This window comes from Scyliorhinus torazame, chromosome 4 (assembly GCF_047496885.1).
Source record: "Scyliorhinus torazame isolate Kashiwa2021f chromosome 4, sScyTor2.1, whole genome shotgun sequence".
Lineage (NCBI taxonomy): Eukaryota > Metazoa > Chordata > Chondrichthyes > Carcharhiniformes > Scyliorhinidae > Scyliorhinus > Scyliorhinus torazame.
This window is the reverse complement of record NC_092710.1, coordinates 342,217,242-342,241,046: the sequence shown is the minus strand read 5'-3', so window position 1 is coordinate 342,241,046 and position 23,805 is coordinate 342,217,242. Positions and strand designations below refer to the sequence as shown.

The 23,805-nt window shown below is 45.1% G+C and overlaps 1 protein-coding gene across 1 annotated transcript in view; it reads right to left on the bottom strand.

The window, feature by feature from the left end:
- The window catches only part of LOC140411187 (cullin-9), a 463,592-nt gene that overhangs the window by 300,144 nt on the left and 139,643 nt on the right, over positions 1–23,805 (bottom strand). Inside the window, exons 8-10 of the mRNA XM_072500276.1 lie at positions 19,904–20,304; positions 14,704–14,894; positions 12,617–12,840 (exon numbers count right to left, since the gene is read on the bottom strand). Coding sequence (XP_072356377.1) covers positions 12,617–12,840; positions 14,704–14,894; positions 19,904–20,304 — 816 coding nt within the window. The remainder of the gene's footprint in view (positions 1–12,616; positions 12,841–14,703; positions 14,895–19,903; positions 20,305–23,805) is intronic.

The window sequence follows — 23,805 nt, the reverse complement described above, 5'->3', positions numbered from 1 at the left end:
TATACAGGAGGTTGAGAGTAGTGAGGTCATGAGTAAGGTTTCAAAGTTGCAGGAGCGTACCAGCAGGCAAGAAGGTGGTTTAAAGTGTGTCTTCTTCAATGCCAGGAGCATCCGGAAGAAGGTGGGTGAACTTGCGGCATGGGTTGGTACCTGGGACGTCGCTGTTGTGGCCATTTCGGAGACATGGATAGAGCAGGGACAGAAATGGTTGTTGCAGGTGCCGGGGTTTAGATATTTCAGTAAGCTCAGGGAAGGTGGTAAAAAAGAGGGAGGGGTGGCATTGTTAGTCAAGGACAGTATTACGGTGGCAGAAAGGACGTTTGATGAGGACTCGTCTACTGAGATAGTATTGGCTGAGGTTAGAAACAGGAAAGGAGGTCAGCCTGTTAGGGGTTTTCTATAGGCCTCTGAAAAGTTTCAGAGATGTAGAGGAAAGGATTGCAAACATGATTCTGGATAGGAGCTAAAGCAACAGGGTAGTTGTTATGGGGGACTTTAACTTTCCAAATATTGACTGGAGACGCTATAGTTCGAGTACTTTGCTGGCATTGGGCAGGGATTAGAAGAATGGGGAACCTTTTCATCGATGGGACGTTTGCAATCCTAGGGGTGCTGGAGGAGAAGTTTGGGCTACCCCCGGGAAACGCTTTCAGGTACATGCAAGTGAGGGCGTTTGTGAGGCGGCAGGTGAGGGAATTCCCGCTGCTCCCGGCACAGGGGATTCAGGGTAGGGTGATTTCGGGTGTATGTGTTGGAGAAGGCAAAGTTTTGTCGATTTACCAGGAGCTGAAGGAAGAGGAGGAGGCCTCGGTGAAGGAGTTAAAGGGCAAGTGGGAGGAGGAGCTTGGGGAGGAGATAGATGAGGGTCTGTGGGCTGATGCCCTGAGTAGGGTTAATTCTTCCTCCTCTTGCGCCAGGCTCAGCCTAATACAGTTCAAAGTTACTCACAGAGCGCATATGACAGGTGCAAGGTTGAGTAGGTTCTTTGGGGTGGAGAACAGATGTGGGAGATGGTCGGGAAGCCCGGCAAATCACGTCCATATGTTCTGGTCGTGCCCGGCACTGGATGGGTTTTGCAAGGACTATGTCCAAGGTGGTGAAAGTCCGGGTCAAGCCGAGCTGGGGGTTGGCATTATTTGGGGTAACGGACGAGCCGGGAGTGCAGGAGGCGAAAGAGGCCGGTATTCTGGCCTTTGCGTCCCTGGTAGCCCGGCGGAGGATTTTGTTACTGTGGAAAGATGCGAAGCCCCCTAGTGTGGAAGCTTGGTTCAATGACATGGCAGGGTTCATCCATCTGGAGAGGATAAGGTTTGCCTTGCGAGGGTCTGTGCAGGGGTTCCTCGGGCGGTGGCAACCGTTCCTAGACTATCTCGCGGAGCGTTAGGAGGAGGTCAGCAGCAGCAGCCCAGGGGAGGGGGGTTCTTTTGGGGGCTTCCCTGTTGGTGCTTTTAAATGTCATATGGGGGGGTTATTGTATATGGGGGAAATCCAATGTATAATTTTTGATTGTTGTGTTTTTGTTTCTTTCTTTTTATTGGGGGGGGGGGGTCTGTTGAAAATGTGAATAAATATATCTTACAAAAAAATAGTTTGAGTACTTTAGATGGGTCCGTTTTTGTCCAGTGTGTGCAGGAGGGTTTCCTGACAGTATGTACATAGGCCAACGAGAGGCAAGGCCGTATTGGATTTAGTACTGGGTAATGAACCAGGACAGGTGTTAGATTTGGAGGGAGGTGAGCACTTTGGTGATAGTGACCACAATTCGATTAAGTTTACTTTAGTGATGGAAAGGGATAGGTATATACCGCAGGGCAAGAGTTATATCTGGGGGAAAAGCAATTATGATGCGATGAGGCAAGACTTAGGATGCATCAGGTGGAGAAGAAAACTGCAGGGGATGGGCACAATGGAAATGTGGAGCTTGTTCAAGGAACAGCTACTGCGTGTCCTTGATAAGTATGTACCTGTCAGGCAGGGAGGAAGTGGTCGAGCAAGGGAACTGTGGTTTACTAAAGCAGTCGAAACACTTGTCAAGAGGAAGGAGGCGGCTTATGTAAAGATGAGACATGAAGGTTCAGTTAGGGCGCTCGAGAGTTACAAGTTAGCTAGGAAGGACCTAAAAAGAGCCAGGAGGGGACATGAGAAGTCTTTGGCAGGTAGGATCAAAGATAACCCTAAAGCTTTCTATAGATATGTCAGGAATAAAAGAATGACTAGGGTAAGAGTAGGGCCAGTCAAGGACAGTAGTGGAAAGTTGTGCTTGGAGTCCGAGGAGATAGGAGAGGGGCTAAATGAATATTTTTTGTCAGTATTCACACAGGAAAAGACAATGTTGTCGAGGAGAATACTGAGATTCAGGCTACTAGACTAGAAGGGCTTGAGGTTCATAAGGAGGAGGTGTTAGCAATTCTGGAAAGTGTGAAAATAGATAAGTCCCCTGGGCCGGATGGGATTTATCCTAGGATTCTCTGGGAACATAAGAACATAAGAACTAGGAACAGGAGTAGGCCATCTGGCCCCTCGAGCCTGCTTCGCCATTTAATGATATCATGGCTGATCTTTGTGGACTCAGCTCCACTCTCCGGCAACTACCCCGAATCCCTTTATTCTTTAGAAAGGCATCTATCTTTTTCATAAAAACGTTTAAAGAAGGAGCCTCAACTGCTTCACTGGGCAAGGAATTCCAGAGATTCACAGCCCTTTGGGTGAAAAAGTTCCTCCTACACTCCGTCCTAAATCTACCTCCCCTTATTTTGAGGCTATGACCCCTAGTTCTGCTTTCCCCGACCAGTGGAAACAACCTGCCCGCATCTATCCTATCTATTCCCTTCATAATTTTATATGTCTCAATAAGATCCCCCCGCATCCTTCTAAACTCCAATGAGTACAGTCCCAGTCTACTCAACCTCTCGTCATAATCTAATCCCCTCAACTCTGGGATCAACCTAGTGAATCTCCTCTGCACTCCCTCCAGTGCCAATATGTCCTTTCTCAGGTAAGGAGACCAAAACTGAACGCAATACTCCAGATGCGGCCTCACCAACACCTTATACAATTGCAGCATAACCTCACTAGTCTTGAACTCCATCCCTCTAGCAATGAAAGACAAAACTCGATTAGCCTTCTTAATCACCTGTTGCACCTGTACACCAACTTTTTGCGACTCGTGCACCAGCACACCCAGGTCCCTCTGCACAGCAGCATGTTTTAACATCTTACCGTTTAAATAATAATCCATTCTGCTGTTATTCCTCCCAAAATGGATAGCCTCACACTTGGCAACATTGAATTCCATCTGCCAGACCCTAGCCCATTCACCTAACCTATCCAAACCCTTCTGCAGACTTCCGGTATCCTCTGCACTTTTTGCTTTACCACTCATCTTAGTGTCGTCTGCAAACTTTGACACATTGCACTTGGTCCCCAACTCCAAATCGTCTGTGTAAATTGTGAACAACTGCGGGCCCAACACTGATCCTTGAGGGACCCCACTAGTTACAGGTTGCCAACCAGAGTAACACCCATTTATCCCCACTCTCTGCTTTCTGTTAGTTAACCAATCCTCTACCTATGCTGCCACTTTACCCTCAATGCCATGCATCTTTAGTTTATGCAGCAACCTTTTGTGTGGCACTTTGTCAAAAGCTTTCTGGAAATCCAGATATACCACATCCATTGGCTCCCTGTTATCTACTGCACTGGTAACGTCCTCAAAAAATTCTACCAAATTAGTCAGACTCGACCTACCCTTTGTGAACCCATGCTGCGTCTGCCCAATGGGACAATTTCCCTCCAGGTGCCCCGCTATTTCCTCCTTAATGATAGATTCCAGCATTTTCCCTACAACCGAAGTTAAGCTTACCAGCCTATAATTACCCGCTTTCTGCCGACCTCCTTTTTTAAACAGTGGTGTCCTGTTTGCTACTTTCCAATCCTCTGGGACCACCCCAGAGTCTAGTGAATTTTGATAAATTATCACTAGTGCGTTTACAATTTCCCTAGCCATCTCTTTTAACACTCTGGGATGCATCCCATCAGGGCCAGGAGACTTGTCTACCTTTAGCCCCATTAGCTTGCCCAATACTGCCTCCTTAGTGATTACAATCATCTCAAGGTCCTCACCTATCATATCTTTATTTCCATCAGTCACTGGCATGTTATTTGTGTCCTCCACTGTGAAGACTGACCCAAAAAACCTGTTCAGCTCCTCAGCCATTTCCCCGTCTCCTATTATTAAATCTCCCTTCTCATCTTCCAAAGGACCAATATTTACCTTAGCCACTCTTTTTTGTCTTATATATTTGTAGAAGCTTTTACTATCTGCTTTTATGTTCTGAGCCAGTTTACTTTCATAGTCTACCTTACTCTTCTTTATGGCTTTTTTAGTAGCTTTCTGTTGTCCCCTAAGCTAGGGAAGCTCGGGAGGAGATTGCTGAGCCTTTGGCTTTGATCTTTAAGTCATCTTTGTCTACAGGAATAGTGCCAGAAGACTGGAGGATAGCAAGTGTTGTCCCCTTGCTCAAGAAGAGGAGTAGAGACAACCCCGGTAACTATAGACCAGTGAGCCTTACTTCTGTTGTTGGCAAAATCTTGGAAATGTTTATAAGCGATAGGATGTATAATCATCTGGAAAGGAATAATTTGATTAGAGATAGTCAACACGGTTTTGCGAAGGGTAGGTCGTGCCTCACCAACCTTATTGAGTTCTTTGAGAGGGTGACCAAACAGGTGGATGAGGGTAAAGCAGTTGATGTGGTGTATTTGGATTTCAGTAAAGCGTTTGATAAGGTTCCCCATGGTAGGCTACTGCAGAAAATACAGAGGCATGGGATTCAGGGTGATTTAGCAGTTTGGATCAGAAATTGGCTAGCTGGAAGAAGACAAAGGGTGGTGGTTGATGGGAAATGTTCAGACTGGAGTCCAGTTACTAGTGGTGTACCACAAGGATCTGTTTTGGGGCCACTGCTGTTTGTCATTTTTATAAATGACCTGGAGGAGGATGTAGGAGGATGGGTGAGTAAATTTGTAGATGACACTAAAGTCGGTGGAGTTATGGACAGTGCGGACGGATGTTACAAGTTACAGAGGGACATAGATAAGCTGCAGCGCTGGGCTGAGAGGTGGCAAATGGAGTTTAATGCAGACAAGTGTGAGGGGATTCATTTTGGAAGGAATAACAGGAAGACAGAGTACTGGGCTAATGGTAAGATTCTTGGCAGTGTGGATGAGCAGAGAGATCTCGGTGCCCAGCTTTAAATTGAGGGGAGATCGATATAAGACAGATGTCAGAGGTAGGTTCTTTACTCAGAGAGCAGTAAGGGTGTGGAATGCCGTGCCTGCAACAGTAGTGGACTCGCCAACACTAAGGGCATTCAAATGGTCATTGGATAGACATATCGACGATAAGGGAATAGTGTAGTTGGGCTTTAGAGTGGTTTCACAGGTCGGCGCAACATCGAGGGCCGAAGGGCCTGTACTGCGCTGTAATGTTCTATGTTCTAGAGAAGGGCAAGAGTTCAGTGTGTTCAGGAGACTTTTCTACAGCAGTGTGCTTCCAGTCCAATGGGAAAGGAGGCACTGTTAGACTGGGATCTTTGGAATGAGGTGTGTAGCCACTTAAATTGGCCAACTCCCGATTCAAAATGGCGAACGGCAAAGGCTGATGGGAAAGTCAGCCAACAAGACAAAAACCAGCAGCTGCAGGTTTGCTGTGTATTTGCCTCTGCAAAAACCAGACATCGATACCAGCGGCCATCAGCATAACAAAGTAGCAGCTATCTGCATACTGATGAGTAATCCCCGGGAACAATAAGTAACATTTTTGACACACAAAGCAAAGCCAGACTCCTCGGCACCAGCAGGAGCCAACACAAAGGAGGTGAACGAGCACCTCAAGACCGCCCATCGATCAGGGAACCGCTCCAGTACTGGAGAAAATCGAACCAAGCGATTGGGACAAAGTCCAATCACTTGGGACCAGGTACAGGGTCCGCCCCGAAAGGCGGGAAGCCCCTGGGGCTATAAGAGCTAAGCCCCAAGTTCAAATCGGTCTCTCTTCAGCTCTCTTCACCTCTCCTCACCTCTTCTTCACCTCTTCTTCACTCGTCACCTCTCTTCACCGCTCTCTTCTTCCTGCCCGGGTCACCCAGCAAAAGGAACCAACATTGACCATGACCGGCGCAGTGACTCCAGTGATCATCGAAGCCAGTAATTCTTAATTCAACGCTCGCTACGAGATAGGCGCTCCTAGCTACCAATCCGTACCAACTTCGAATCCCGCAGACTCAGAACCCAAACGAAAGGCCATTTGTTCCTCTGACCTGGTGGGCCAGTTCAAAGTTAAGTATAGGCCTGTTAGTTGTAGAAGTAGCTTAGACGTAGAATTTGTGCATGAGTAGCGATTACTGTGTATAATAAATGTGCTTTGATTTAAATCTTACTAAGTGGTGTATTGGATTATTGATCATTACTCGGATTTGAACCTCGTGGCGGTATCAGAAAGATACCTGGCGACTCGAGAGCAAAGGTAATAAAACAGAGCAATTGAACCAAGGAGAAAATCAGCAACAGGTGGACCAAGTGAATCAAGGGTCAGGAGGGGAACATCTCAGGGACAATGGTCATTGTATCAATGTTTCTGCTGACTAATGAAAGGATAAATAACAATTCAGAGTAAGAATAATTAACTGGGGAAAAGACAACTTCAATGGGGTAAGAATGGATCTGGGTTGAATACACTGGGTCAAAGGTTGTCAGGAAACCTGGCAGTTGATCAGTGGGCTACCTTCACAGTCAAGGTATAGTTCCTCGAAAGGGGAACAAATCAAGACGTCCTGGATGACAAAATATGGACACTAAGGTAAGGATGAAAAAGTGTGCTTATGACAGATAGCAGATAGGAAATCTAACTGTGAACTAGGCTGAATATAGAAGGTTCACAGGAGAGAAGCAAATAAAAGCAGAGTGTCCTTGCTTTTCCTGATGTACATTAATGACCTAGACCTTGGTGCATAGGCATAATTTCAACATTTGCGGAGGATACAAACCATGGAAACATTGTGAACTGTGAGGAGGATAACTGTGAAAAAGGTAACAGTTCGGGAACCAGGCTTAGAGAATAAAGGAGAAGTGACTCTGAAAGCAGAACCAGGAAATCAATAGAGCTAATTGGGTGAGTACAGTTATAAATTCTATATTAACAAGGAGCAGAGAAGGAATAAGAGCGAGAGGAGCCGGGAGTTTGAAAGAGCGAGAAAGGTGAAGGAGAAATCCAAATGCTGGTTCAGAAAGAGGGGTGGGACTGACCAAAGCAGCTGATTTGGGGAGTAGGTCCAGGTGAGGCTTTTTTTTCAATCTTTTAATCATATTCATTGCTTAAAACTTAGTTCGGACTATAAATAAATAGTATCGATTATTACAATCACAATAGAAGAGTTAAATAAGAAACAAGATTCCTAACTTCTGTAACTCTTCTAGACCTCAGACCCGTGATATGCTCCTTGTGCACAATGTGGGAAATGAGGGACACTGCCAGCATTCCTGGTGACCACGTGTGCAGAAAGTGCGCCCAAATGTAGCTTCCAACCAACCAGATTTGGGAGCTGAAGCTACAGGTGGACTCACTGTGGAGCATCCGCGATGCTGAGGAAGTTGTGGATATCACGTTTAGCAAGATGGTCACACCGCAGGTGAGAATTGAGCGGTGGTTGGCACTGTTGCTTCACAGCGCCAGGGACCCGGGTTTGATTCCCGGCTTGGGTCACTGTGCGGAGTCTGCACATTCTCCCCGTGTCTGCGTGGGTTTCCTCCGGGTGCTCCGGTTTCCTCCCAGAAGTCCCGAAAGATGGGCTGTTAGGTGAAATGGACATTCTGAATTCTCTCTCTCTGTACCCGAACAGGCACCGGATTGTGACGAGGGGATTCTCACAGTAACATTGCAGTGTTAATGTAAACCTACTTGTGACACTAATAAAGATTATTAGATTATTAATTGCACAGGCAGAAAGAGAACGGGTGATCATCAAGAACCGTAAAGGACTCAGGAACGCAGTGCAGAAGGTCCTGGTGGTCATCCTCCTCTCAAACAGATATACTGCTTTGGATACTATTTTGGGGGGGGGGGGGGGGGGGTGGGAAGAGAGAGAGAGAAAAAGAGAGAGAGAGAGAGAGAGAGAGAGAGAGAGAGAGAGAGAGAGAGAGAGAGATAGAGAGAGAAGGATGGCCTCTCTGGAGAAAGCAAGTTCACAGCACCGTGGGTTGCTCTGCTGCTCAGGTGGGTGGGAGAAAAACAAGTGGCAAGGCTACAGTGATTCAATAGTTAGGGACACAGACAGACGCTTCTATGGCCGCAAACATGAATCAAGGATGTTATGTTGCCTCCCTGGTGCCAGGGTCCAGGATGTGACGGAGCGGCTACAGGAAATTCTGGGGAGGGAAGGTGAACGGCCAGTGGTCGCGGTACCAACAACATATATAAACAAAGGGATGAGGACCTGCAAGCCAAGTATAGGAATTTAGTAGATGTAGTAATCTCAGGATTACTCCCAGTTCCACGCACTGGAGAGAGTAGCAATAAGATGATGGATCAGATGAATGCGCGGCTGGAGAGATGGTGTAGCTGGGAGTTCTTAGGACATTGGGACTGTTTCTGGGGCAGGTGGCACCTGTACAAACCGGACAGGTTGCACCTGGGCAGAGCTGGCTCAATGTCCTTGCGGGGGCTTTCGCTAGTTCTGTTGGGTAGTATTTAAGCTATTGTAGCAGGGGGATGGGATCCCAGGAGTAGGATCAGATAGGTCAAAATCAGATCAGGAAAATGGAGGTAGAATTTTAGCTAGTGATGTAGAAGAGGTAATGATAGACTTGGAATTACTGGAGAAGCAAAGTTTAAAAAGAGTCCAGCAAGGGGAAATGGTGGGGTTAATCTGCTTATACTTCAATGCAAGGAGTTTTACAAGGTAGACACATGGCAGCACGATGTCACTGCTATAATGGAAACCTGGATAAAGGAGGGGGAAAATTGGCAGCTCAATATCCCTGGACACTGAGCTTTCAGGCAGTTCAAAGGGGGAGTAGCACTAATGGTTATAGAATCAATTCCAGGTGTGAGAAGGGACAATATACTAAATGGGTCAACAAATAATATACTATGTGGGTGAACTTCAGAATACTGGGAATATACTAGAGATCCCCAAATTGTGAAAGGGAGATAAAAGAGCAAATATGCAGGCAAATCTCTGCCTGCAAGAACAAGAGGACAATAATAGTAGGAGACTTTAACTATCCCAATATAAACTGGGAATCAAACAATACAAGGGGAACTGAGGGAGAAAAATTCATGCAGTGTCCAGAAAAATGTTTTCACCCAATTAGTGACAAACCCAATGAGAGGAGATGTAATTCTAGACCTAGTCTTGGGGAATGTAGGGCAAGTGAGCAAAGTGATAGTTGGTGACCATATCGGGGATAGTGATCACATCCGCAGTCCCTTAACTATCAAGTTATCTATCGTTATTGCTCTTCCAGTCTTTTGTACCTCCTCTGTACAGCTAAGCCACCCGTGGAGTCATGGACTTCGCTCTGGCTGTACTCCCCACATGACCCAACACTCTCATCAGTAATACTGATTGGACAGTGGCGTGCAGTCAGGGAACTCCTGCTTACCCTGCCTGTTCTTTTGAACTGTCTGATGGTCACCCACCCCCTCTCCCCCTGTACACACTTTAGCTGTAGGATGTTGTAGCCATGTCAAATGGCCACCTGCAAAGGACCATGGGAAGTGTGGTCAATTTGGGACACAGACAATGTCTATTGTGCAAAGAAACCAGACTTGGCTGAAACTTGTCTCCATTCAGAGTCGATCATCATTTCCCCCAGGACAATAGAGTTTGAATCAAGGAGTTACAACAGTAGCAGACTAACCGGCGCCACCCCCCCTTATTTGGAAAGGCCTACTTGCCTGGGACAATGATAGCTGGGACCCGCCCAGCTATCGAGGTATCCGCCCCCTAACTGGCTGAGATCGATGAGGGTGATTGAAAACCCTATCGATCCATAGGACCTGGAGTAAGGTCCGCCCAAAAGGGCACGAAAGAGACGAAGGATAAAAAGCCCTGCGCACTAGAGATCTGTCTCTTTTGGGACCGGCCTGTGTGCGACCAACTGCAGCAGAACAGCCAAGTTCAAGGACCTGTGACTATTCCTGAAGGACGAGCCCAGCTGAGACGAACGCAACAACTTCCAAACAGACCACGTGGACCAGGATAAAGGCCTTATCTCGCACAGTGCCGGTCTCTCGAAGTTAAGTAAAGGTCATCTTAGTCGTTAGGTGTAGTTGAAATGAAATCAAAATTGCTTATTGTCACAAGTCGACTTCAATGAAGTTACTGTGAAAAGCCCCTAGTCGCCACATTCCGGCGCCTGTTCGGGGAGGCTGGTACGGGAATTGAACTGTGCTGCTGGCCTGCCTTGGTCTGCTTTAAAAGCCAGCTCTTTAGCCCTGTGCAAAACCAGCCCCTAGTTTAGTATGGAGCCGCGTGTGTTATTGCATAGAGATACAAGTCTTGTGTTATTAATAGACTGTGTTTTTGAGCTAACATATTGGTTGTGTGGTCATTTGGTCGATATAAGAAACAGCTTGTGGTTCACCCCAAAGTAAAGAAGGCAACAGTTACCACATCAATAAACATACTATCCACATAACTCTCAACCTCACAGGTGCTCCACAGTAACCTCAGCTGGTGCTCAGGTTCCACAACCCAGAGCTCAAACAACTACAACTAACAACATTTCCTGCACAAATGGGTTATTCCGGACGAGGGAAGCTCTCTGGAGTTCCCACATCGCACAGAATGTGCACAATGAAAGAACGTGCTGAGATGAAAATTTATCACCAATGTGTGACATCAAGAACTTGCAGCTTCTGCTGTTCCCAAACACCTGCTGCCCTGGTCCTTCTAGGCTGTAAAAATTGCAGGCTTGAGAAGCTCTGTCAAAGAAGCCTCAGCAAGTTGCTGCAGTGAATCTTGTAGATGGCAAACACTGCAGCCAAAGAGTCCAGAGGTGGAGTCAACCAATGTTTACATGGGGTGTCCTGGATGATGTTGAAATTCTGAGCATTGCTGTAGCTGCACTCATCAAGCTAAGTCCATTATAGTCCTGACTCATGCCTCGTAGATGGTAGAAAGGCTCTGGGAAGTCAGGTGGTAAGTCACTCACCACACAATATCTAACCGTTGAAACTGCAATGTTTATATAGCTGGTCCAGTTAAATTTCTGCTAGATCCGTTTCTGCTCCCCAGGGAATTTAGTATTTATGATGCCATTTAATGTCAAGCGGAGATGATTGGATCATTTCTTACTGGTCATTGCCATGAATGTTAATTTCCATTTGTCAGTTTAAGCCTGAATGTTGTCCAAATCTTGCTGCATTTGAGCATTGGACTGCTTTATTATCACAGGAGTTACAAATGGAACTGAACTCTACAATCATCAGTCAACAACCTCATTCCTAAGGATATGTTGGCAAGAATCTATAACAAAGCAACTGAAGATGGTTTGAGGAGGACATCGACCTGAGAAATTCCAACAATAATGTCATCAGACTAAAATGATCATCCCCAACAATCACAACATTGTCAGCTTCTTCGTTTAATTTAATCATAGAATTTACAGTGCAGGAGGCCATTCGGCCCATTGAGTCTGCACTGGCTCTTGGAAAGAGCACCCTACCTAAGCCCACCCCTCCACCCCATCTCCTTAACCCCACCTAACCTTTTTTGGATATTAAGGGCAATTTATCACGGCCAATCCACCTAACCCGTTTGGTCTGTGGGAGGAAACCGGAGCACCCGGAGGAAACCCACGCAGACACGAGGAGGACGTACAGACTCCGCACAGACAGTGACACAAGCCAGGAATTGAACCTGGGACCCTGGAGCTGTGAAGCAACTGTGCTAACCACTGTGCTACTGTGCTGCCCATAAACGTAAGGATAAATGTTATGATAATGTTATCTTCATTTCTCTACTTCGCATCTCGAAAGGGGGTGTATGAATTATCAGCTGATTATTTAAATTTTTACCATTACTCATCTACCGCCATATCGTTTAATCTCATTCCCCAAAGCTACCTCAGCCAACTCACACCTTATACCTCGAGAATGGCTTTGCTCAAATTTAAGACTCCACTTCTAGTGGCTGGCTTAGCACAGTGGGCTAAACAGCTGGCTTGTACTGCAGAACAAGGCCAGCAGTGCAGGTTCAATTCCCGTACCGGCCTCCCCGAACAGGGGCCGGAATGTGGCGACTAGGAGCTTTTCACAGTAACTTCATTGAAGCCTGCTTGTGACAATAAGCAATTATTCTATTCTATTCCACAATACAAAACATGAAATCCTATCACAATATGATCATTCTTCCCCAGAGGATCCTTTACCATATTCATAATTAACTTTGTCTCATTACACAATACTCCATCTCTAAAAGTATGATGCGGTACAATGAACGGAGAAATAGAAATGGCTCATTGAAATAATATGCCAAGATTAAGTCATTCAGATACATTCAAGTAGCTATTCTGGGTTTCAAGAGTACTTTATAGCACCATCTTGTTTTACCTTTGTTCTCAATTCCAGTGGAGAGTTTGTGGTTCAGAGAGATGTTACTGAGGGCCATGATAGCCAGCATCTGCTGATGGCTACCTGTTGAGCTGCTCCCGTTTCCAATACAGCTATACAGGATGGGGCAGATGTCACAAGATACCAACAACTCTGCAAGGCTTTTGTGATTAGAAACCAGCATAATGACAATTAGCAAGCCATCCTGAACAGCAGAGGAGCACCTAGAGAGGAAGAATTAGAAAGCAATTAAAGGATAAAATATCTGGTGATGGGAATGATGTCCACATCATTCTCATTGTGACAAAGTCATGTTAACATTGGTCATTTATTTCAAACATATTCAGTGTTCCATCCAACCGGCAACAGCATTTTCAGGAACAATGTCTGAGCAGGCAAGGTTGTGTGAGTTAAAGGTTCATAGAGGGCGGATCTCTCTGGTGACGCTCTCCCAGGTGCAAACCCCATTATGGCCGGAGACTCTCGCAAAAGGGACAAAGTGAAACCAGTGAGAATCACCATCCTCGCTGAAAATGGAAGCTCCCGATGGTCAGGGACATGACTGACTACTTGTGACACTAATTAAAATTATTGTAAAAACTGCCCTGGCACTGCCAAGGCGCGGGGGCCTGGGGAGGGGGACGACGACACAGACGGCCCTGAAGCCATAGCCGGGTGTTGCTCAATTTGGGAGGGGCCTTCAATTGCGGGGGGGGTTCCTGCAGGGTTGTCTGGAGATCCGGTTTGAGGATCTGACTTTGCCGCCGTCTTTCGGTGCCGCAAGCCTCATTGATGGCACAAATCACTCCAACGTCCAAAGAAAATGACTAAAATGTGGGTGGATTGTGAACAGAATTGCGCCAAACCACCCAGCAGAAACTACACTTTAGAAATTTTTGCAGGAATTGCACCCATAGAGTGTACTTGTTTTCAAATGAATTTAGGGACATGGGCTTTGCTGTTTTGGCCAGCATTTATTGCCCATCCCTAATTGCCCTTCAAAAGATGATGGTGAGTTGCCTTCTTGAACTTCTGCAGTCCCCGAGGTGTAAATACACCCACTGTGCTGTGAGGGAGTTCCAGGATGTTGCCCCAGTGGCAATGAAGGAATAATATATTTCCAAGGTGGATGACTTGGAGGGGAACCTCCAGATGGTGGGGTTCCCACGTATCTGCAGTCATCCAGACAAGTGGAGAGTAATCCATTACAGTCCTGACTTGTGCCTTGTAGTTGGTGGACAGGCTTTGGGAGGTCAAGGAGCTGAGTTACTACTCGCCTTAGGATTCCTCGCCTTTGACCTGCCCTGGTAGCCACAGTATTAAAAGCAAATTATTGTGGATGCCGGAATCTGAAACCAAAGAAAAAATGCTGGAAAATCTCAGCAGGTCTGGCAGCATCTGTAGGAAGAGAAAAGAGCTAACGTTTCGAGTCCAGATGAACCTTTGTCAAAACTGTAATATAGAGAAAGTGGGAAATATTTATACTGTGGAGTGAGAATGAAAGATGAGTCATAGCCACAGAAACCCAGGGAAACCGGGTGCTAATGGCCACAGAAACCACGGGAAAGAGTGCTAATGGCAGTCCCCAGAGAGGGCAAAAGGTGTGAAAGGCCAAACAGCAGTGAAACTAACATCAGAGGGCAAACTGTGACAGATGCAGATATATATATATATATATATATATATATATAATTATATTAAGAAAGCACACATGCTGACACTGTACAAGGATAGTTCAATAACTGTACAAGTTCACTTGTGTTGGAATGGCCTGCAGTTAATTACCAGAAATGCTTACACTAGAAGAAGCTACGTGAGCCAGCTGCCAACAGTCATCCAGAGGTGCATCTTAGCAAGAGTCCCTGCGCTGAGGAAAGAGGAAATATGGAGAAATGGAAGGGTCAAAGTGCAGTCCCCATTTCACCCAGGGCAGCATAATTTACAAATTCAGGAAACACATTGTTACGAGCAAAGTGTTAAAGTCCTTAACTTTTTTTTTGGGGGGGGGGGGCAGAGAGAATGTGAATTGGTGCAAGTTGAGAAAGGATAATGAGCAATGAAAGGGATTGCTGAGAAACGCTCCTTACCCTGAGGTGTTCATCATTTTCTCTACAGCAGCAGGAATAACACTGAGCAGCCCTTTGGAATCCTGGGTAGAGGCTGAACCAATGCTGGCAAAGATCTCGAGGATGATCTGAGCGTCAGCTTCAGCAAGGTGAGGTCGAACACTTTTCGTGCGCATGTCATATTTGCTGGCTCCAGTCAGGATCTTCAGTGTCTGTGAAGACAAATATCAACTTTTGTGTCCTGTTTACTAATTATGCATCAAACAAATAATGTACGAATTAAATCTCAGCATAGTTATGGTGCAGGAGGCCATTTGGCCCATCGTGTCTGCACTGGCTCTCCAAATGAGCATTAGGACTCAGTGCCATTCTCCTGACCTTCCCCAAACCACTGCACATTGTTACTACTCAGATAATCATCTAATGTTCTCTTGAATGTCTCAATTGAACCTGCCTCCACCACACTCCCAGGCTGTGCATTCCAGACCCAAACCACTCGTTGTGTGAAAAGGTTTTTTCTCACATCACATTTGCTTCTTTTTAAATCTGTGCCCTCTCATTCTTGATCCCTTCACAAGCAGCAAGTTTCTCCCCTTCTACTCTGTCCAGCCCACTTGGGATTTTGAACATCTCTATCAAATCTCCTTTCAGCTGCCTTCTCTCCAAGGAGAACAGTCCCAACCTCTCCAATCTATCCTCATAACTGGCGTTTCTCATCCCTAGAACCATTCTTCTAAACCCCTTCTGGACTCTCTCCAATGTGTTCACACCCTGTGGCACCCAGAACGGTATACACACTACTCCAGCTGAGGTCTAACTGGTGTTTTGTATAAGTTCCGCTAAACCTCCTTACTCCTGTACTCTATGCCCTGTTAATAAAACCCAGAATATTATATGCTTTATTAACTGCTCTCTCCACCTGTCCTGCCAACTTCAATGATTGATGCACATATACACCCAGGTCCCTCTGTTCCTGCACTTCAAGAATTGTACCCCTTATTTTCTATTGTCTCTCCATGCTCTTCCTCCCAAGATGCATCGCCTCACACTTCTCTGCATTGAACTTCATCTGCCACCTATCTGCCCACTCCCCCAACTTGTCTGTTGTAATTTCTACACTGTCCTCTTCACAATTTACAATATTTCCAAGTTTTGTGTCATCCACAAACTTTGAAACTGTCCCCTGCACACCAAGATGTAGATAATTAATATTGTACGGGTAGGTTGGCCCAGGAAACACTGAGAAACGTAAGGGGACTTGGAGAGAGTCCTCGTCCTGCACTGTAGCCAATTGAGACAATGTAAACAGACCACAGGTCACTCACAGCTGGAGTAGCTGTTTTGAGATTTGTATATTAACTTACTAGCCTATCCATGTGTTTCTCGTGTCTCTTTTTCCATTGTCTATATTTAATGGTTAGATTGTTGTGATGTTTCTCTCCATTATTATAATACCATGTATTTTCACAAATGTAAATAATGAAATGCAGCCAGTGACTAGTGGTGTTCCACAAGGGTCTGTGCTGGGACCACAACTATTCACAAAATACATTAATGATCTGGAAGAAGGAACTAAAGGTACTGTTGCTAAGTTTGCAGATGATACAAAGATCTGTAGAGGGGCAGTGTTGAGGAAGCAAGGGTGTTGCAGAAGGATTTGGACAGGTTAGGAGAGTGGGCAAAGTGGCAGATGGAATACAATGTGGAAAAGTGTGAGGTTTGCACTTTGGAAGGAAGAATAGAGGCACAGACTATTTTCTAAATGGGGAAAGGCTTCGGAAATCAGAAGCACAAAGGGACTTAGGAGTCCTCGTTCATGATTTTCTTAAAGTTAACGTGCAGGTTCAGTCGGCAGTTAGGAAGGCAAATGCAATGTTAGCATTCATTTCGAGAGGGCTAGAATACAAGAGCAGGGATGTGCTGCTGAAACTGTATACTGTTCTGGTCAGACTCCATTTGGAATATTGTGAGCAATTTTGAACCCCGTATCTAAGGAAGGGAGTTCTGGGATTGGAAGGGATCTAGGAGGTTCACAAGAATGATCCCGGGAATGAAGGGCTTGTCATATGAAGAGTGGTTGAGGACTCTGGATCTGTACTCTATGGAGTTTAGAAAGATGAGGGAGAGATCTCATTGAAACTTACAAACTACGGAGAGGCCTGGATAGAGTGGACGTGGAGAGGATGTTTCCACTTGTAGGGAAAATTAGAACCCGAGGGTACAGCATCAGACTGAAGGTACGATCCTTTAAAACAGAGATGAGGAGGAATTTCTTCAGCCAGAGGGTGGTGAATCTGTGGAACTCTTTGCCGCAGAAGGCTGTGGAGGCCAAATCACTGAGTGTCTTTAAGACAGAGATAGATAGGTTCTTGATTTATAAAGGGATCAGTGGTTACAGGGAGATGGCAGGAGAATGGGGATGAGAAAATATCAGCCATGATTGAATGGCGGAGCAGACTCATTAGGTCGAATGGCCTAATTCTGCTCCTGTGTCTTATGGTCTTATATCAGGAAAAGCAAGGGTCCCAACACAGACCCCTGGGGAACACCACTACAAACCTTCCTCCAGCCCAAAAAACATGCGTTGACCATTGCTCTCTGCTTCCTCTTGTTCAGCCCAATTTTGTATCCACGTTGCTACTGTTTCTTTAATTCCATGACCAATAACTTTTCTCAAGTCTATTGTGTGACACCGTATCGAATACCTTCTGAAAGTCATGCACACCACATCAACAGCATTATCCTCATTGACCCTTTCTGTTCCCACCTCCGAAAACTCCAGCATGTTAGTTAAACACAATTTCTCCTTAAGGAATCCATGCTGGCTGTCCCTAATCAACCCTCAGTTTACTACTAATTCTATCCTGAATAACTGTTTCTCGAAGCTTGCCCACTATTTTGTTTTTAATAAATTTAGAGTACCCAATTCATTTTTTCCAATTAAGGGGAAATTTAGCGTGGCCAATCCACCTACCCTGCACATCTTTGGGTTGTGGGGGTGAAACCCACGCAAACACGGGGAGAATGTGCAAACTCCACACGGACAGTGACCCAGGGCCGGGATTCGAACCCGGGTCCTCAGCGCCGTAGGCAGCAATGCTAACCACTATGCCACTGTGCTGCCCAGCTTGCCCACTACTGACGTTGAATTGACTGATCTGTAATTTCTGGGGCTATCCATACAAACATTGTTGAACAAGGGCACAACATTTGCAATTCTCCAGTCCTCTGGCACCTCTCTGAATCGAGAGGCGACTGGACGATTATGGCCAGTGCCTCTGCAATTTCCATTCTCGCTTCCTTCAATCTACTTGGATGCATCTTATCTGGTCCCGATGTCTTGTTAACTTCCAGTACCGACAGTCTATTCAACACTTCCTCCTTATCAATTCTGAACCCTTCAAGGGACAGAATTTCATCGTCTGTCACCATATCGTGGGTGGCATCTACCTCCTTGATAAAGACAGATGCAAAGTATTCATTTAATACCTCAACCATTCTCCCTGCCTCCCCTACGTCCTTAAATCAAACAACATATCATGGAGAGCGTATCACTCTGAATGTCACCAGTTATAAAAAGATTTGAATTTCATTAGTTCCTCAGAACATGCCAAAACATTTCACAGCCAATCTTGCAAGTGTGTTCACTATAGTAATGTAAGAAACACGGCAACTAATTTTCTCACAACGCCCCATTAGCAGCAATGAAAATAATGACAAGACAATATGTTTTAGTGATGATGGCTGAAAGATGAATATTGCTCAATGCACCGAGAAAAACCACTGCACACCTTCCAAAGAATGCCACTGAATATTTTATGTCACCTGAGTGGCTATACAAAGCCAGAGTTTAATCCCCAAATTAAATACAATCAATACTCCCTCAGCAGCATAATGGAGGATCAGCCTAGATTTTGTGCTCAGGTTTGTAGATTGTGACAATGACCTTCTACCTCTGTGCTACCATTGGACCATGGCTGTTACAGTAATACTTGGCAATCATCAGTTGTTCCTCCTTCATGTTAACTGTCTGGCAGATAAAATTAACTTTAACCTGTTTATCATGTCACAAAAAACTGAGACAAGATGCAAATATTAATCATTTTAGGATTTCTCTCAAATTACAACCTTCCAGTCCCTGAAGACTACATACAACCAACCACCCCAAGAGAGATTAAAAGTTCATTAATGCTGCGGATCTGAAATTGAACATACATGGTAAAAATAAACAACTGTACAATCAGCATCTGAAAGATCAGTTCAAATGGATGGGCTCTGATGAAAATGTCCAACTTGCCTTGCCTTTATGTTTTAGGTATATTTAATTATCAGCACGTTTCCTGTTATGCTCACCCAGAAGACCAGTGTATCTCTTTTGAGAAGATGCTACAAGTGATCCTCCCTTAGATTTTTCCCCCCTGCAAACAGATTTTACCAAAACTGGTTTTCCCAGCAGCACCAATACACTGTCGGTGCTCCTCCATTGCCAATTCCCCCTCCTGACTCTCATTCTACCGATTTGAAAATAGCAACAAGCCAGCATGATTGAAAAAGGAGGATTTAAAACCAGAAGTTAGGATTGAACCCAGGAGGAAGAGCTGCCATTTAAATAGCTAAGCACTGGAAGTAGCAGTGGCTTGACTGAACTGAGAAACAACAAAGGACAGGCATTTGTAAATTCCAGCCCACACCGTGATACAAGGGGCATGGACTTTTAATTTTATAGGCTAGAATTGTGGGGATCTGGTGCATATTTTAAATTGCTTTGTTAAATAGGTCGAATATATATGACAGAGGACAGGCCATCAACCATCAATAGCCTTGGGGGCTGGGGAGTAAACAATACAATCTCTAAATAATCTGAGTATTATATTTGAAATCTTAATTGACGTGCCCCCGAAGAAGACACTCAGCTTCTTTCATAGATTATCATAGAATTTACAGTGCAGAAGGAGGCCATTCGGCCCATCGAGTCTGCACCGGCTCTTGGAAAGAGCACCCTACCCAAGGTCAACACCTCCACCCTATCCCCATAACCCAATAACCCCACCCAATACTAAGGGCAATTTTGGACACTAAGGGCAATTTATCATGGCCAATCCACCTAACCTGCACATCTTTGGATTGTGGGAGGAAACCGGAGCACCCGGAGGAAACCCACGCACACACGGGGAGGAAAGGAAAAAGAGGGAACCATTCCTCCACTGGGTTCTTCACTTACTGCCAGAGCAGCCTGCTGAACAAGGGCGGAATTCTTGTGCTCTTGCATACAGGACAGAACACTCTTGATTCCTCCCTCTGTGGCAAACAGTGCTCTCCAGTCGTATCGCTGCATCAGGATGTAAATCAACCGCAAACAGGTGACAACCAGGGGCTTTTCCTTGGAGAGATTGGTCAATTCCTCCACCAGCACTTTGATCAGCTTGTCCCTTTGGTTAAGGCCAGAATCGATTTTAAGAGGCAGCTTTTCTCGTGTGCTGTCATCCTCCAACATTTTAGTAATGAACTTGAAACCTGCAACCTGCAAACTTATATCAGAGTTTGACTTCTTCATGATCTCCACTACCTCCCCGATCTTCTCCAAATTAGTCTTTCGTCCAGTCACTTTTGGACAGTTGAACACTAAGGGGCGGGAAAAAAAAAATTACTTTAGTTAATATCATGTCAGGGTTTCAGAGCTTGAGCAGCAGCTGGCGTCACTGTGTCACAAGATTGAGTTTCACAGATAGCACATTTATACATGTTGCCACCCCACAGCTTAAGGGCGGGCAAGCAAAGACTGAACGAGTGACCACCAAGCAGTCACATTGTGCAGGTGCCCCCTCGTTTCATCTCACTCTGCAACCAATATTCAGTTCTGAATACCCAGAACAGTCCATTGGATTGGATTGGTTTGTTTATTGTCACGTGTACCGAGGTACAGTGAAACATTGTTCTGCGAGCAGCTCAACAGATCATTAAGTACATGAGAAGAAAAGGGAATAAAAGAAAATACATAATAGGGCAACACAACATATACAATGTAACTACAAAAGCACTGGCATCGGGTGAAGCATACAGGGTGTAGTGTTAATGAAATCAGTCCATAAGAGGGTCATTTAGGAGTCTGGTAGCAGCGGGGAAGAAGCTGTTTTTGAGTCTGTTCGTGCGTATTCTTGAACTTCTGTATCTCCTGCCTGATGGAAGAAGTTGGAAGAGTGAGTAAGCCGGGTGGGAGGGATCCCACATGCAGCATGACCGGCTCAGCGGCACAGGAGGAAGATTTGGAAAACAATCGTGATCGGGGATCCGATAGTTAATGGACCTGACGGGTGTTTTTGCACCCACATTTTGCGTGAATTCAGGACTGCCTATTTCCTTCCTGGTGCCAAGGTGAGGGATGCCACTGATTAGCTGCACAGCATCCTGAGGGGGGGGGGGGGAGAACAGCCAACAGTCGTGGTCCATATCTGTACCAATCACACAGGCAGATAAAGGGATGTGGTCCTGCAGTCAGAGTTAAGAAGGAAACTAGGAAACAGGATCTCAAAGATAATATATCACTGGACTCCCAGTGCCAGACACAAGTGAACATGGAAAAAGCGTGCGGCTCTGTGGAGTTGTCCAGACTAGGCATGCTGCACCTGAACAGACTGGAAACTTGTGGAACTATTTGCTAGGGTTATTAGGAAACATATAAACTAACCAAGCAATGTTGTACGAATCAGAAGGTCACATTAGAGAGGAATACTAATGGGGGAGTGAGGCACCCTCCTCCAAGTGCTCTTATTTGGTGGTTTCCTGAATGCCCTCCTTGTTGCAGTTGGGTCTTCCATGGGGACGCAGTGTTTTTGTCTCTGTTGAGGCTGCATTGCTCTATTCCCTGGTATCTGCCTTGCAATAGCGTGCAGTCCTGGTCTGTGCCCAATGTTCTTTTTTATTCTTCCTGCCAAAATGGACCATTTCATATTTTCCACTTAACATTACATGTTAGGGGAGTTTCACAGCTATTCAACTATAGTGTACCTCACTCCCCTGACTGACCAGACGATACTCGACATTCCAGTTCAAGATCTTTATTCAAGCTATAGCGCTAGTAACATAGATTCTTTCCTTAATCTCACTGGGACCTCCCTCTCACTCAACATTGCATTCCCCAACATTTCTGCTTTTTCCTTGGCTCGAATACTATCTCTAATTTCTCTTGTAAGCCATAGATTGGCCACCTTTCCCGTTTTGCTTTTGTGCCAGACAGGAATAAACAATAGTTGCAAAAGAGAAAATGCTGGAAAATCTCAGCAGGTCTGGCAGCATCTGTAGGAAGAGAAAAGAGCTAACGTTTCGAGTCCAGATGAACCTTTGTCAAAACTGTAATATAGAGAAAGTGGGAAATATTTATACTGTGGAGTGAGAATGAAAGATGAGTCATAGCCACAGAAACCCAGGGAAACTGGGTGCTAATGGCCACAGAAACCACGGGAAAGAGTGCTAATGGCAGTCCCCAGAGAGAATAAAAGGTGTGAAAGGCCAAACAGCAGAGAAACTAACATCAGAGGGTGAACTGTGACAGATGCAGATATGGAGGGGGGGGGGGAAGAAGGGGGAAGCAAAGGGGAGAAAGGGTAAGGAAAGGTGGATAAGATGGGGGGGGTTTAATGTATACAAAGAAAGACAAGAAATATATATATATATATAGAAATATATATATAAAAATATATTAAGAAAGACTTTCAAGAAAGCACACGTGCTGACACTGTACAAGGATAGGAACTAGTTCACTTGTGTTGGAATGGCCTGCAGTTAATTACCAGAAATGCTTACACTAGAAGAAGCTACGTGAGCCAGCTGCCAACAGTCATCCAGAGGTGCATCTTAGCAAGAGTCCCTGCGCTGAGGAAAGAGGAAATATGGGGAAATGGAAGGGTCAAAGTGCAGTCCCCATTTCACCATTCAGAAAAATACTTTTCACTGTACCTCGGTACACGTGACAATAAACAAATCCAATCCAATCCAATCCACTCAGGGCAGCAGAATTTGCAAATTCAGGAAACACATTGTTATGAGCAAAGTGTTAAAGTCCTTAACTTTGGGGGGAGAGAGGGGGGGGGGGTGCATTGAGTCTGCACCAACCATCTGAAATAACACACTACCTAGGTTCACGTCCCCGCTCTATTCCCATAACCCCACCTAACCTTTTGGACACTAAGGGGCAATTTAGCATGGCCAATCCACCTAGCCTTATCCCCCTAATCCTCTATTCTCTTACTAATTAAAAAACTGTCTATGTCAGCCTTGAGGACCAAAACTGTCCACATTATTCCAGGTGTGGTCTAACTAGTGCCTTGTATAGTTTTAGCAAGAAATCCCTATTTTCATACTCCATTCTCTTTGAAATAAAGGCCAATACTCCATTTGCCTCCACAATTACCTGAACTTGCAAGCTAGCTTCTTGTGATTTATGCACGAGGATCCCCAATCCCTCTGTATTGCAGTCTTTCTCCATTTAAATAATATTCAGCTCCTTTATTCTTCCTACCAAATTGCATACCTTCACATTTTCCTATATTATTTTCCACCTGCCAAGTTTTTACCCACTCACCTAACCTGTCTATATCCGTCTGCAGACTCTGTCATCCTCACCACTTGCCTTCCCACCTATCTTTGTGTCATCCGCTAACTTGGCAAATAGTGCATTCACTTCCCTCATCCAAGTCATTAATATATATTGTAAATAATGGTGGCCTCAGTACAGATCCCTGTGGCACTCCACTAGTTACTGGTAGCCATCCTGAAAATGCTCTCATACCACTCTGTCTTCTATCAGTTAGCCAATCCTCTATTCATTCTAATACACCACCCCCAATACCATGGGCTTATTAAGTAGCCTTTTCTGTGGTAGCCATAAGTAGCCTTTTGTGTGGTACCTTATCCAACACTTTTAGGAAATCTACGTATATTACATCTACTGGTTCACTTTCATCTACACTGCTCATTACATCAAAGAATTCTAATAAATTTGTCAGGCATGATTTCCCCTTCATTAAATCATGTTGACTCTGATTGATTATATTATGTATTTCTAAATGCTCTGCTATTACGTCCTTTATAATGGATCGTAACATTTTCTCAGTCACAGAGTTAAGC